General features: G+C 39.5%; 1 protein-coding gene across 2 annotated transcripts in view; it reads right to left on the bottom strand.

Annotated features, from left to right (window-relative positions):
* Positions 1-13,703, bottom strand: part of ctdspl2 (CTD small phosphatase like 2) — a 61,110-nt gene that overhangs the window by 24,770 nt on the left and 22,637 nt on the right. For both annotated transcript variants that reach the window (XM_033050224.1, XM_033050223.1), the window contains 4 exons: positions 11,078-11,287; positions 9,304-9,445; positions 2,555-2,689; positions 885-1,103 (listed from right to left, as the gene is read on the bottom strand). In XM_033050224.1, coding sequence (XP_032906115.1) covers positions 885-1,103; positions 2,555-2,689; positions 9,304-9,445; positions 11,078-11,263 — 682 coding nt within the window. In that variant the 5' untranslated portion in view covers positions 11,264-11,287. The remainder of the gene's footprint in view (positions 1-884; positions 1,104-2,554; positions 2,690-9,303; positions 9,446-11,077; positions 11,288-13,703) is intronic.

Here is a 13,703-nt window from a genome sequence, read left to right on the forward strand (position 1 = left end):
GACAAGGGAACTACACTTTGCCTATACGGGGATGGGGGACTGGGACAGAAAAGCACGGTAATAGGCCACATGACACATCTGCTTGGCAGATATAGGAAAATCAAAAGACACTGGAAAACTGCCAAATGTGAAGGTAGTTTATAATTAGCACAATGCTAGGAAGTCTTCAATGACCAATAATGAACACAGCATAGAAACAAACATCAGGGTTATAATATTGTTACATGACCAATATCATTGATACAAAACGTAACAAAGAAAACCAGGATTGGCCTAATAAATACACCTGCATATATATTCTAATATCTGACCTGTATTCAGACTGTGATCCCTGTTTCTATAATTCCATCCAGCAGAAACAGTCACTCTGCTAGCCTCTTAAGAATTTAGCCTGCTTCTCATTCATTAAAACTCAGAAGAGTTAAGCCAATCAGTTTAATTGTTCCTCATACAACAAACTTACCATCTCAGGAATTAATACGATGAATCTGAACAGCACTTCCTCTATTTAAAAGTATATTCTTCTTTGGGTAGGAAGACCACATTGGAACACAATAGTCCACGTGAAATCTCATGCAGCATTTTGCACACAAAACTTTTTTTGTTGCATTTCGGAGTATACACTCAGGCAGGGCAGCTGACTGAAATCAGCATTATAGCTAAGATGTTTGAAACCTAATGCACAGGGCAGTCTTGTGCCACTTTGATTCCCAAGATGAATAACTGTAATGATCCCTTCTTCATAGCACATCAGTCCTTCTTCAACTTTCCAAAGGCCCAATATGTACCACTCTGTCGGCAAACACCACTACCGTCAATTCCCAACGAGTTTGTTATCTACCAGAATATGCAACGCATCCGCTTGTCTAAAAGGTCTGCTATACCTGGCATTGGATGAGCTTTACTGGCGACCTTATCTTCCGCATTATCTGAACTGCTGTCAGGGGACGGTGATTGTGCTGTCACTGCTTGGCCAGAGTATAGTCCTCCCGTTGCTGATGTTGCTGTGCTGGTGGTTATCTCGTCTACTTGCTCCAATTCCAGCTGTTTGACTATTTCTTCAGCCTCCACAGCTTGACCTGGGGAGTCAGATCCTGATGTTCCTACAAACGAGATCACAAGCATAAAATCATATTTCAAAAATGCAGATTACCTACCACAGCATATTACATACTTTATTTATGTTCTGTTTTCACCAATGTAGTGCAGCCACAGGAGACAAAACTAGAAACTAAACTAAACAATAATAGTGAAGGAGAAAGCTCCGGTCTTTTTGCATTTTGCCTCCTGCTCAAACAGATCAATGCTAGGATTTTAAAATATAGTCAATTGGTCTAATGAATGGTCTTTCACCTGAGATAGCAACTCTGTTTCCCTTTCCACAGATCTGGCCTGACCTACTGAGAATTTCCAATATTGTCTGTTTTTTCACCCTCCCACTAAAAAAAAAATCAGGCTGGCACGAATCTTTCTCTAACTTGCAGGCCATCACCGTGCTACAGAATGGCTGGCATTGTCAATGTAAATCAAAGCATTTTTAATTACTGGTAGACAAAAATGCTGGAGAAACTCAGCGGGTGAGGCAGCATCTATGGAGCGAAGGAAATAGGCAAGGTTTCGGGTCGAAACCCATCTTCAGACTTCCTCCGCTCCATAGATGCTGCCTCACCCGCTGAGTTTCTCCAGAATTTTTGTCTACCTTCGATTTTCCAGCATCTGCAGTTCCTTCTTAAACATTTTTAATTACTGTTCATTTTTATTTATTCATTAATACCCGTCTCTGTTTAATGTCAGAGACATTGCACAAGTTAAATAATTTCTAATGCACAACAGGGTGCAATGTAACAGAAGAAAACATTCAAAAATACAAATATGTGTGGAAAGAATAAACAAATTTCATTCACATATACACATTTTTAAAAATGGTTGAATGCTTAACATACCAAAATGCCAGTAATATCAAGTATGAAATGAGCTCTGAAGGTTTTTTTGTGTTTATAGTTCTATTGCTTTTCTTATATAATTATTTCTGAAGTGCATAATATTCAATTTAAATTATGGGAACTCCAAAAGGTGTCACAAGAAAAGGATACAGAATCATCTTGGCTAATATTTTTGTTTATAATTTATACAGATAATTGTAGAACGGTGGTTCTGAGGTAATAAATCAGTTTTGATTTTACTGATTGGCAGACTATGCATAAAGGGCTGAAAATCTATGCACGCATTTGCTTCTTATGTGAAAGCTTGCTGTAATCAGGTTCCATTTTTAGCCAAATGGGCAGGTATTTCAAAAGGACAACTAAACATTACGCGGGAGAAGCTGGGGAATGCGACTGCTTGGACAGAGTTTTCCAAGAGAAGACCTGATAAGATGTGAACACTGATTGCGGTTGAAGTCTCCGCACCCAACTTTCCGCTACATGGTATATAAATGTTACTTGTGTTGCTTCCTGATATTGCAACGGCATCTTAAAGAAAGTATTACTATAAATCAATTTCATTTTAACACAGTTCTACATTTAAGAACCTTTTTTAGTAATGAATACTTTACCATTTTTGTTTGCTGGTGAAAAGAAACTGAAAACAGGAGAAAAGATGGTTCCCAGTAAGGCAGTTCGTGGAGGGCTAACGACATCATTAACTATCGTTAGTTTTCCATTCTGTTTACTTCTGTAACCTCCAGTCTCTTAAAAAAACAAATAGCAAATGTAAGTTGTGTTGTAATTACAATTTACAATCTAGTGGGAGGAACTGAAGGAAATCCACATTAGTCAGGAAATGGTATTAGGTAAACTGTTGGGACTGAAGGCAGATATATCCCCAGGGCCTGATGGTCTGCATCCCAGAGTACTCAAGGAGGTGGCCCTAGAAATCATGGATGTATTGGTGATCATTTTCCAAATGTTCTCTTGACTCTGGATCAGTTCCTGTGGACTGGAAGGCAGTCAATTTTTAAGAAAAGAGGGAGAGAGAAAACAGGGAATTATAGACAAGTTAGCCTTAAGTGGGGAAGATGCTTGAGTCGATTGTTAAAGATGTTATAGCAGCGCATTTGGAAAGCAGTGACTGTACCGGTCAAAGTCAGCATGGATTTATGAAGGTGAAATCATGCTTGACTAATCTTCTGTAATTTTTTGAGGATGTGATAAGTAGAATGGATAAGGGAGAGCCAGTGGATGTGGTGTATCTGGACTTTCAAAAAGCCTTTGACACAAGAGATTAGTGTGGAAAATTAGGGTATGGGGTAGGGTTACTAACCATTTTGGTTCACTTTCCAAAGAATGGGCCCTATACAGCAATGGATAACATCTTTACACAATAATTGCAGATTTGCACAAAAGGTGTATCTCAATAAGTGCACATGCTGAGCGATTTATAAAAGCTCAGTAACAACATCCAGTGTTCCTAATCACTCATGGATGATGGGACTGAAAATAAATTAAACAAACTGATTCAAAAATTAATTCTGTGTCACACGATACAATGCCATTATCTTGCATCCTTTCCATTATTGAAAGGTCATATAACATTTATTGACAACATTTAATACACTTATAAACTAGTTAGCTCCAAACGGCAATTAATAAACTATAATCCTAATTGACATTTCCAATCCAATGGGCATTTGGTGCCAAGCTATTCCACTTAATGGTTCAAACCTTAATCTATTCACAAAATGGCCAACACAACACTTTACTGGGTCAACTGCCCTTTTTCTCAATTTTCCCCCACCCAATCTCCCACTTCAACCAAGCTACTTCAAATAGGGCCAACCATTATCCAGCCACACACAAAAGTGATCTGCTGCCTACCACAACAATAGCAGAAATTACAGAATTGTCTGGGTGGGCCATCATTATCCTATGATTCACGTGTTGGAAGAATTCATTACCTGTAAATCTGGCAGTAATTATCAGACCATGATATCACATAAGAGTTATCTGAACGACTGCACATATGGAATATCCACGATACTAAATCAACATATGGAATCACTCACTGACAGACTGTGTGACAGGCATATAGAGTGAGAGGCATACAGCAAGGGACAACATATACAATGTTAAACAAGAGAAAGACAGGCAAAGAGGACAATGGAAACAAAGTGAAAAGAAAGAGAAAGCGATGAGACAGAATCGTTTAACCTATGTTCAGGAGCGAAACCACAGAATGTCAAATCAATTTTATACAAAATATTCCATTTTACATTACAGTCCAACAGCTCTCTGTCTCAATTACCAATGGTCAATTATAAATGATCTATTCAAAACCATGGAAATTTAAGTTCTGATTTAACCTATTTTGTTGTCCAACATGCAAAATTCCCACTTAAAGCATTTTCAACCGTAGCTAGTCCATAATTTCTCCAATTAACAATTTTTATCATTAGCAGTTTGTGTTATAAATTGGGTACAAAGGTATTCAGGACAAATATAACTCACATTAGACAGAACTTTAATTATCACTGAAATACACAAGAAAAACTTTCATTAAAAATTGTGTGTGAAATATCCAGTAACTTTAAGCTCCAAGGCTAGAAGCATTAATAACAACAACCAACCAACGACAAGATTTATACATACAAAGAGAGGATTTTTTCTTTGAACAGCTTAAATAATGCTGAAGCAGTGTTCAGAGGTGTCTGCTGACATACAGACTTTCTGTATGTTTAGTAATTCCACTCTCAGAGTTAAATGCTTATTTCAGACTGTGCAATGCAAATATCCTGCTGAAAATTGGCATACAAAAAAAAATGTGCAGAAGAATATACCTGGTACTGCTTTGGATTCTCAGTATTGGTTTTTCTATACCAAAATACAATGAAAATCTTTGATTTGCCTGCTATCCAGATTTGGAGGTGCAAAGGAGAATATAGATAAGAGTGCAGAATGGAGCGTTACAGCTATCGAGTCAGGGCCGATTAAAAACAAGTGCAACGGCCGCAACAAGGCAGATTGGAAAATCAGAAGTTCATCCTCAACATACAAGAGAGGTCCATAAAAGAGTCTGACAAAAGGCAGAAAAATGTGTTCTTCAATCTGGTGGCATGTCTTTTTAAGCTTTTGTACCTCAGAGTACTTCATTTCAAGGTTATTTACAACCGTGTATAGTATGTGCCGTGCACATACTATAGTGATAAAAACTAGCCAGGTACACAAAAAAGCTGGAAAAACTCAGCAGGTGCAGCAGCATCTATGGAGCGAAGGAAATAGGCAAAGTTTCGGGCCGAAACCCTTCTTCAGACTGATCGGGGGTGGGGGGGGGGGGGCGGGGACAAGAAAGGAAAAAGGAGGAGGAGCCCGAAGGCTGGGGGATGGGAGGAGACAGCAGGGGGACTGAGGAAGGGGAGGAGATAGCAAGGACTAACAAAATTGGGAGAATTCGATGTTCATGCCCCCAGGATGCAGACTCCCCAAGCGGAATATGAGGTGCTGTTCCTCCAATTTCCGGTGCTGCTCGCTGTGGCCATGGAGGAGACCCAGGACAGAGAGGTCGGAGACGGAGTGGGAGGGGGAGTTGAAGTGCTGAGCCACCGGGAGGTCAGCTTGGTTATTGCGGACCGAGCGGAGGTGTTCGGCGAAACGATCGCCCAACCTCCGCTTGGTCTCACCAATATAGATCTGTTGACATCTAGAGCAGCGGATGCAATAGATGAGGTTGGAGGAGATGCAGGTAAACCTCTGTCGCACCTGGAACGACTGCTTGGGTCCTTGAACGGAGTCGAGGGGGGAGGTAAAGGGACAAGTGTTGCATCTCTTGTGGTTGCAAGGGAAAGTGCCCGGGGAGGGGGTGGTACGAGAGGGAAGGGAAGAATTGACAAGGGAGTTATGGAGGGAGCGGTCTTTGCGGAAGGCAGATATGGGGGGAGATGGGAAGATGTGGCGAGTGGTGGGGTCACGTTGGAGGTGACGAAACTGACGGAGGATTACATTTTGTATGTGACGGCTGGTGGGGTGAAAGGTGAGGACTAGGGGGACTCTGCCCTTGTTGCGAGTGGGGGGATGTGGAGCGAGAGCAGTGTTGCGGGGTATGGAAGAGACCCTGGTGCGAGCCTCATCTATGGTGGAGGAGGGGAACCCCCGTTCCCTGAATAATGAGGACATTTCAGATGTCCTGGTGTGGAACGCCTCATCCGTGGAGCAGATGTGGCGTAGACGGAGGAATTAGGAGTAGGGGATGGAGTCCTTACAGGAAGCAGGGTGGGAAGAAGTGTAGTCCAGATATCCATGGGAGTCAGTGGGTTTATAGTGGATGTCGGTCAGAAGTCTATCACTTGTAAACTAGCCAGGATGGCCAAAGTGAATGATATGTCGATTTCTTGAGCTTTATCTGTATATTCTCGAGACCCTTATGCAGGTGGCAAGATTGTCCAATGGAATTATTGTTGGGTCAACCTTTGTTTCTATTTGGAAGGTGGCCCAATCACCAGCTTGCCAACAAAGTGGATCTCAGCAAGGGACTGTGTAGCCTCTCCATCATCAGGTGCCTGCACCATGAAAGGATCCAGGTTCTCTGAAATTCATTGATGCAACCAGACAGCCAGGTGGTGAGAATCAACCACAACGTGTATCAACACTGTGCATGTAACTGTCCAGTCAACAAAGTAGAGTTATTTGTGGGAAATTATTAAGCAGCTGGTCTTATCATTTAGTTTTAAGTCTTAATTTACATGCAGTAATTTGTATGGAAACACAGCGGCCTTTCTCAGCTGATTCTTTTTTCTGGACAGTGGGAGGGTGATAAGCCTTTGCCTATCCTGAGAAAGGACGGCCTAGAAACATCACAATGGATTTCCATGTTCAATCACCTATGAAATTAATGAATTGATATAATGCACATGGTCATGGGATGAGCACATGATCTCCCCACATATCGAAGATTGCCAAGTGGCGAGCTGCACAGTCAGTCCGCTGAACCAGGTCAGGGATGCCAAGCTCAGAGAAGACCAAGCTCTTCGCTGTTAAATTACTCAACAGATAGCCTGTTCAAACTGTATGAATATTTTGGTAGAGTGTCACCACCACCAAGAGCCATCTAGTAATGGGAATGGTATACATTTAAGAATCACAAAATAGTTTTAGTAGGGAAGAAGGCCATTCAGCCACTGAGTTTCAATAGACTATGGAAAAGCACCCCAGCCATTTATATTCCTCCTGCTGCGCTGCAAAATTATTTGAGATACTTATTCAGCAATCTTTTGAATGCTCTAGTGCATTCTGCCTCCAATATTATTCCAGACCCTAACCACTTGCTGCATAAATAAGTTTCCCTCATGTCATTTTCAGTCCTTTTGCAAATCTTCTTCATTTTGTGATCCCTGGTTCTGCTATGGCTTCTCTATCTACTCAGCCCCCTGGGTGATTTTAAATCTGAAGAAGGGTCTCGACCCGAAACATCACCCATTCCATCTCTCCAGAGATGCTGCCTGTCCTGCTGAGTTACTACAGCTTTTTGGGTCTATCTACAGTTTAAACCAGCATCTGCAGTTCCTTCTTACACAATCTCCTCTTAACCTCCACTGTCCAAGGAGAACAACTGCATCTTCCAAGTCATTCTATATCACTGAAGTTGCCCATCCCAGAATCATCTTAATAAATCACTTCAGCAACTGGCCAAAATCTTTACAAATTTTCTAAAGTGCGGCACTCAAGACATCTGACTTTGTTGCTCTTGTACTATGTATTTCTATTTATAAAGCATGGGATTCCATATACTTTTTAAACAACTTTGAGAAAACCTACACTGGCATTTCCAAAGAACTATGCAAATATACCCTGGATCTCTCTGATCGTGCTTCTTTCAGAGTTGTGTCCTCTAATATATATTTGCCTCCTCACATTCTTACCAACAAAATGTGTCTCTTGCATTTCTCTGTATTAAAATTTCATCTGCCATATATTTTCCCCATTCCACCAATCTCTATGTTTTTCAAATGTATCACTATCCTACATGGTCTCCTGTTGCATGTTCTATGTCAGTCTCTTCCAATTACATCACTAGAGCCTCTCCAAAAATAAATTGAACTGAACACGAGCCAAACATTACATGGTATACTTAATAGGAAATATAGGATGACCAGAGCAGGAAATGAATGTGATTTAGTAAGTGATACTTTTCTAAAATTAGAATTAAGGTATAATTTTAGGACAGAACAAACTTTACACCAAGGTGATCTTTACAGTATGTTAAAACAACACAGGAAATCCTTAATTTTGAGCCTACTTAACAGGAAAATGATTCCACTTTGTTTTAGTAATGCTCCATGTGATTTTACAAATCTATCTCAGGTCACCACTCAGCCTCTTTCACTCCAACAGAAAAATGACCCAGCCTGCCCAGCCATTCCTTGTAGCTCAAACTCCTCAGACCCAGTATCATCCTCGCAAATCTTTTTTGCACCCTTTCCAATTGAATGATATCCTTCCTCTTGCAGGGCAACCAGAACTACACACAGTAGTCCAAATGTGGCATACCCACAGCGTGACTCAAATGTGAGCTTACCAGTTGGTGGCCCAAGGAAGGATACGGTAATTTCTGGAAAGATTTATCTGGGATGAGGTACAGGGTTAGATGGGGAAAACTAGTTTTGTTATACTTGAAAGATTAAATGGCGATTTGATAATGATATACTAGTTTAGAAACGTCACAGTTTTGACATTTTGGTCAAAAGACAGAAGAGGGATAGAAGAAATCTTATTCTTGGTGATGTCAGTATTTACTGTCCATTCTGAACTGAGGAGGCAGCTAAATGTCTAGTCACATTGATAAATCACCTGATAAGAGAGGTCGATTTTCTTCCCCAAAAGGACATTACTGCAGATGATTTCTTTGTTAATCTGGTGGTTCAGTGGAACTTCAGTGGAACCAGATATTTTTTATACGCATGTCTTATTTAATTAATACCTAAGTTTAAACATCAAACTGCCATGCTGGGTTCTGAATACACATATCTAGCCATATGATCCAGATCTTTTGGCTGATGGTTCAGTCATTTAACCAGCAAGCTACCAAGCACAGGGTAGGTCTAATCTGGAATTTACTGCTTGTAGAAGCAGAGGAAACAGAATAATTCAGACTTACAAAAGGGAACCATATAGGCACCAGAGGAAAAATAATTTCAACGCCATGGGGAAAGGGACTATTGGGAGCGCTCTGCTTGGAGCCATCCAGACTCAAAGGGCTCTTGCACTGCAACAAATATAAGGTTTAGCGATAAATATCACCACAATGGTTCTAAAATGATATTGTGAAAGAGATACCTGGATTTCCAATCAATGAAAATAAATGGCCTCTACTGACCTCCGTTCACTGGGCTTTTCCGTCTTACTCTAGAGATTTGTTTGTTAGGTTTTGTGCCGGTGTGGGGTGTTGAAGTGATCATGTTGTCATCCAGGTCACCATCAAGTTTACATTTTTTCTTTGGAGGATTCTCTGCTTCTGCCTGTGGAGTGAACACCAAAATGATCTTTGATTGATATCACCAGGATTTCCATATTTAATCTGGAAACACCCTTCTAAAGATAGCGCAAGGATCCAAAGTCAGAGCAACTACAAAAAATAAACACAAAGCATTACACCAATTCATATTAGCTAAAAATATGAAAGTATAATGATTTGACTCTTTCTAATGTATCTAATTTACAGATAATTTTACTGCTAATTTGGAAATTAACCTGAACTTTAAAGTTTCTCCCTCGCCACTTCCTATCCCATTACCCAAAATACATTCTTAAAGGAATTTTATTCACAAGCCCCCTCAGCAAAATAGCTGCAATGAAACGTGGCCTCAAATTCACCTCTCAAGCTTTCCTTTTTCTTAGAGATGGAATGTGATGAAAAAAACAAGCAGACATTAACTGATGCTTTTCCATTTCCAGTTGCAGTGTACGCCTTTGCAGCATTTTGATTACAACAAATGACCTGCAGTGGAGTGTACCATTCCCTATCGATGAGGTAATATGCCGATGGGAATAAGAGTATGTCAGATTATCCTTTCATTCATGATCAACAATGAAGTCTTCCATTTTAGTTATGCAATAAAGCATCATATAAAAGATTGAAAAATGTGCCATGCACTAAGTAAATACTTTCCTAATCGGAGTTGTTTTGAGCAGGTCAAAGCAAAAGCCCAACAGTATTTTATGCAATATTGTTTTCTAAATTTAATCTTTGTTATTAATATGAGGCTTTTTTTTAAGATGAAACATTCAGTTCTGATTTGTTTTAGTAATGCTCCATTTTCATTAAAACTCTCAAACAAATAAGAAATGCACAACACCTAACAATGTCAAAGTCAATGGCTTAAACAAATAACCCAATGAGACAGTTATTTAAAACAATAAGAGTCATCTGAGCTAAGATGCATTTCAATTTCCTTCCTTTTTTTGAGATCCGGGATTGGTTTCCTCAGGTACATTTTTGAAAGCATGCACATAAAGATGGATTAACAATTTATCTTGAAGTAAGAGTGTAAAGAGGAGAAAAGCCCCAGGTTTTTGATTCCATAAAATGATCACAATTGCTCAAATATATTTTTTCATATTTGTGGGTATATTTTTTTTGTGCTCTGTGCGGTCATCTATTTTTCAGCCTTAGTTCATCCCAAGATTTTTTTCTATTGGAATGTTAAAGATGGCTTTGTCTACCACACAAAAAGTATTTTACATGCAATGAACACTTCCAAGCCTAATGAACCCTTGGACAGGAGAGCAAAATCCAAAACACCGATTAATTGACAAAAATATTTAATGGGTTAATCATTTAATGTCCAATATGAAAATTCAGAAAAATTCACTTGATAATGTGAAAATATTTTTTATTTAGGTGGAAGCAAACTTCACTTAAGCAGAGGAAACCAAAATGGAAGACATCCTTACTGCCAACCTGGAATTTTCACAAAATTAATGAAAAGCTCAAAATCATGTTCTTCTGATGATGTCCAGATGCAAGAAAGAATATCTTGTATTATATTAAATTGGTAAAGGATACCATAAACTTATATCGACTTCTAACAAACTACAAACATTCAGATTAATATTTGAAGAGGACAATCACAGCAATTCTCTGGTCATACCTTTGTTGCAGTTCCTCGGATAAGTCTTTTAATTGACGAGAGCAAACCAGTTTCCTTTTTCTGAGGTTTTACCCCCATAATAGGTACCGAATCATCTACATCAGAGCGCTTCCGCTTTGTCTTTGCTGCTCGTGATTCATGGACAGAGTTTGGCTGCTGAGAAGCTTTTCGCATTCTCAGCCTCATTTTGAAAAGGTGTCACATGTACAACTAAAGGAAAAGAATAGATGATAAGCAAAATTAGCCTATCAATAAACCGTGAATATTAAAGTCACTGGTAATCAAACTATCTAACTCAACATAGAACTAATGAAAGTCAAAGTGAACTGGAGCACAATCATTCGAACCTCTTTCACTTAAACTCTTACTTGCTTATCTCCAAACATTTCTGAATATAAAATCAATGTTTCATAACATTTTATTTGAGCATATAAAAAAAACACTCTTGAGCCCCAAATTCCAGTTACAAATTGTGAATATCTCTCAGTTTGTCTTTTCCAATTATAGAAAGCTCTTGAGAGATACCAAAATATTTTCAAGTTATGCACCAGACATCAGAATACAGTGGAATTTAAGCTTCACTTGGATTTTTTTTCAACCTCCGTTCACCAGGTTAACATCATATTAATCGTGCCAGCTTTCATTTACAAAAAACTCTTGTTATTTGCTGGTTGGCAATTGAAGGTACAGGACAACATGGTACAGTGCAGGACACGAACATGCCCTTCAGCCCAATGTCTGAACCAAAAATGATGCCAAGTTAGACTAATATCCTCTGCCTGAACGTGATCCATATCCCTCCATTTTCTGCATATCCACATGCCTACCCTCATCAATCACCCTTGTCACCTCCTCAAAAAACTCATTCAAGTTTGTACCTTGAATGCTGTGAACAAAGCAATGCTGACTCTCCCCTAATTATCTAATTCACTTCCAATTGTGAGTAAATCCTATCCTGAAGAATCCTATCCATGGGGGGCGGAATTCCATCTAACTAATTTGATTGAGAGTTTTTGAGAAAGTAACTAAGAAAATCAATGAATGGTGGTAAACATTGTCTACATGGCATTTGGCAAGGCATGTTTGGCAGGTCCAGAATGTTATGGTAACTGGGACCCAAGGCAAACTGGTTAATTTTCCTCATTTGCACAATCACATTCATTTGGGACAGCCCATTCCCAAGTCAAATTAATTTAAATATAGAGCTGGATAGATGTTTATAGTCATCTCCCATTAAATGGACTTGATTATTGTAGAATATTTTTATTTTATCCCTTACCCTGCTTTAACTCATGGTGCTTTTTTTCCACAGAGTGCACTTTAATCCTGCTGCAAAGATAATTTAACATAATCCCACTGCCCATGAGGTGTCCAGCCAAATCAAGGCAAGGATTGATAATCAGGGTGGTTAGAATTAATTCTGCAGTGGGATTCACATCCATTCGTAACTAACTGGGTAAACAAACATGTTAAGCTTCTTCAAGCACAATCTTAAGCACATTAAACTAGTCAAATCTTCCCATCTCCACCCCTTTCTGCCTTCCTCAGAGACCGTTCCCTCCGCAACTCCCTGGTTAACTCATCCCTTCAGACCCAAATCACTCCCTCCTCAGGTGCCTTCCCCTGCAACCGCAGAAGATGCAACACCTGTCCCTATACCTCCTCCCTTGACTGTCCAGGGACTCGGACAATCCTCTCATGTTAGGCATCTCCACCAACCTCATCTACTGGAAATGTTGTTCAAGATGTGGACTTTAATACATCGGCGAGACCATTCGTAGACTGGGCGATCATTTCGCTGAACACCTTCGCTCAGTCCGCCTGAACCTACCTGATCTCCTAGTTGCTAAACACTAATTCTCCTTCCCATTCCCACACAGAGTTTCTCTTAGATCTCCTCCATTGAGAGAGTGAAGCTAAACACAAATTGGAGGAACAGCATCTCATATTTTGCCAGTTTCTCCTTTTTCAGCTAACAATGGCCTGTTTCCTTTATCGCAACTTTTTTGCATATCTTTCATTCATTGTTCTTTATCTCTCTACATCGTCTATATCTCTTGTTTCCCTTATCCCTAACAAGTCTGAAGGAGGGTACCCAAACGTCACCCAATCCTTCTCTCCAGAGATGCTTCCAGTCCCACTGAGTTACTCCAGCTTTTTGTGTCAAGCTTCTTTTACATGGTTATTAAGAGTCAATATCAACATTTACATCCAGTAAGTATCAGGTGGAACCTGAACTATAACAGAAACCAATTTCAATTTTTCATTTCTTTACATCGTTTCTGTGCAAGAAAGAGTTATGATAGGTCAAGATTTGCACTCAGCTGCACAGCAGTAAAGCGAAATATTTAAATCTACATGTGACTGACTGGAAGTAATCTGAATCAAGAGCACAAATAGACCAATGAAGATATTTTAATTCATAAAAGCTGTGCTATTTTAGGTCCTATTATATAATACACAATGGAGAAATCAGGCAAGTCATACATTATTTAATAAAAAGGAACTGCAGATGCTGGTTTATATGAAAGATAGACATAAAATACTGGAGTAACTCAGCAGTCAGGCAGCATCTCTGGAGAAAATGGATAGGTAACGTTTCAGGTCAGGAATTAAATTCATCCAT

The sequence above is a fragment of the Amblyraja radiata genome, chromosome 34 (assembly GCF_010909765.2).
Source record: "Amblyraja radiata isolate CabotCenter1 chromosome 34, sAmbRad1.1.pri, whole genome shotgun sequence".
Classification (NCBI taxonomy): Eukaryota; Metazoa; Chordata; class Chondrichthyes; order Rajiformes; family Rajidae; genus Amblyraja; species Amblyraja radiata.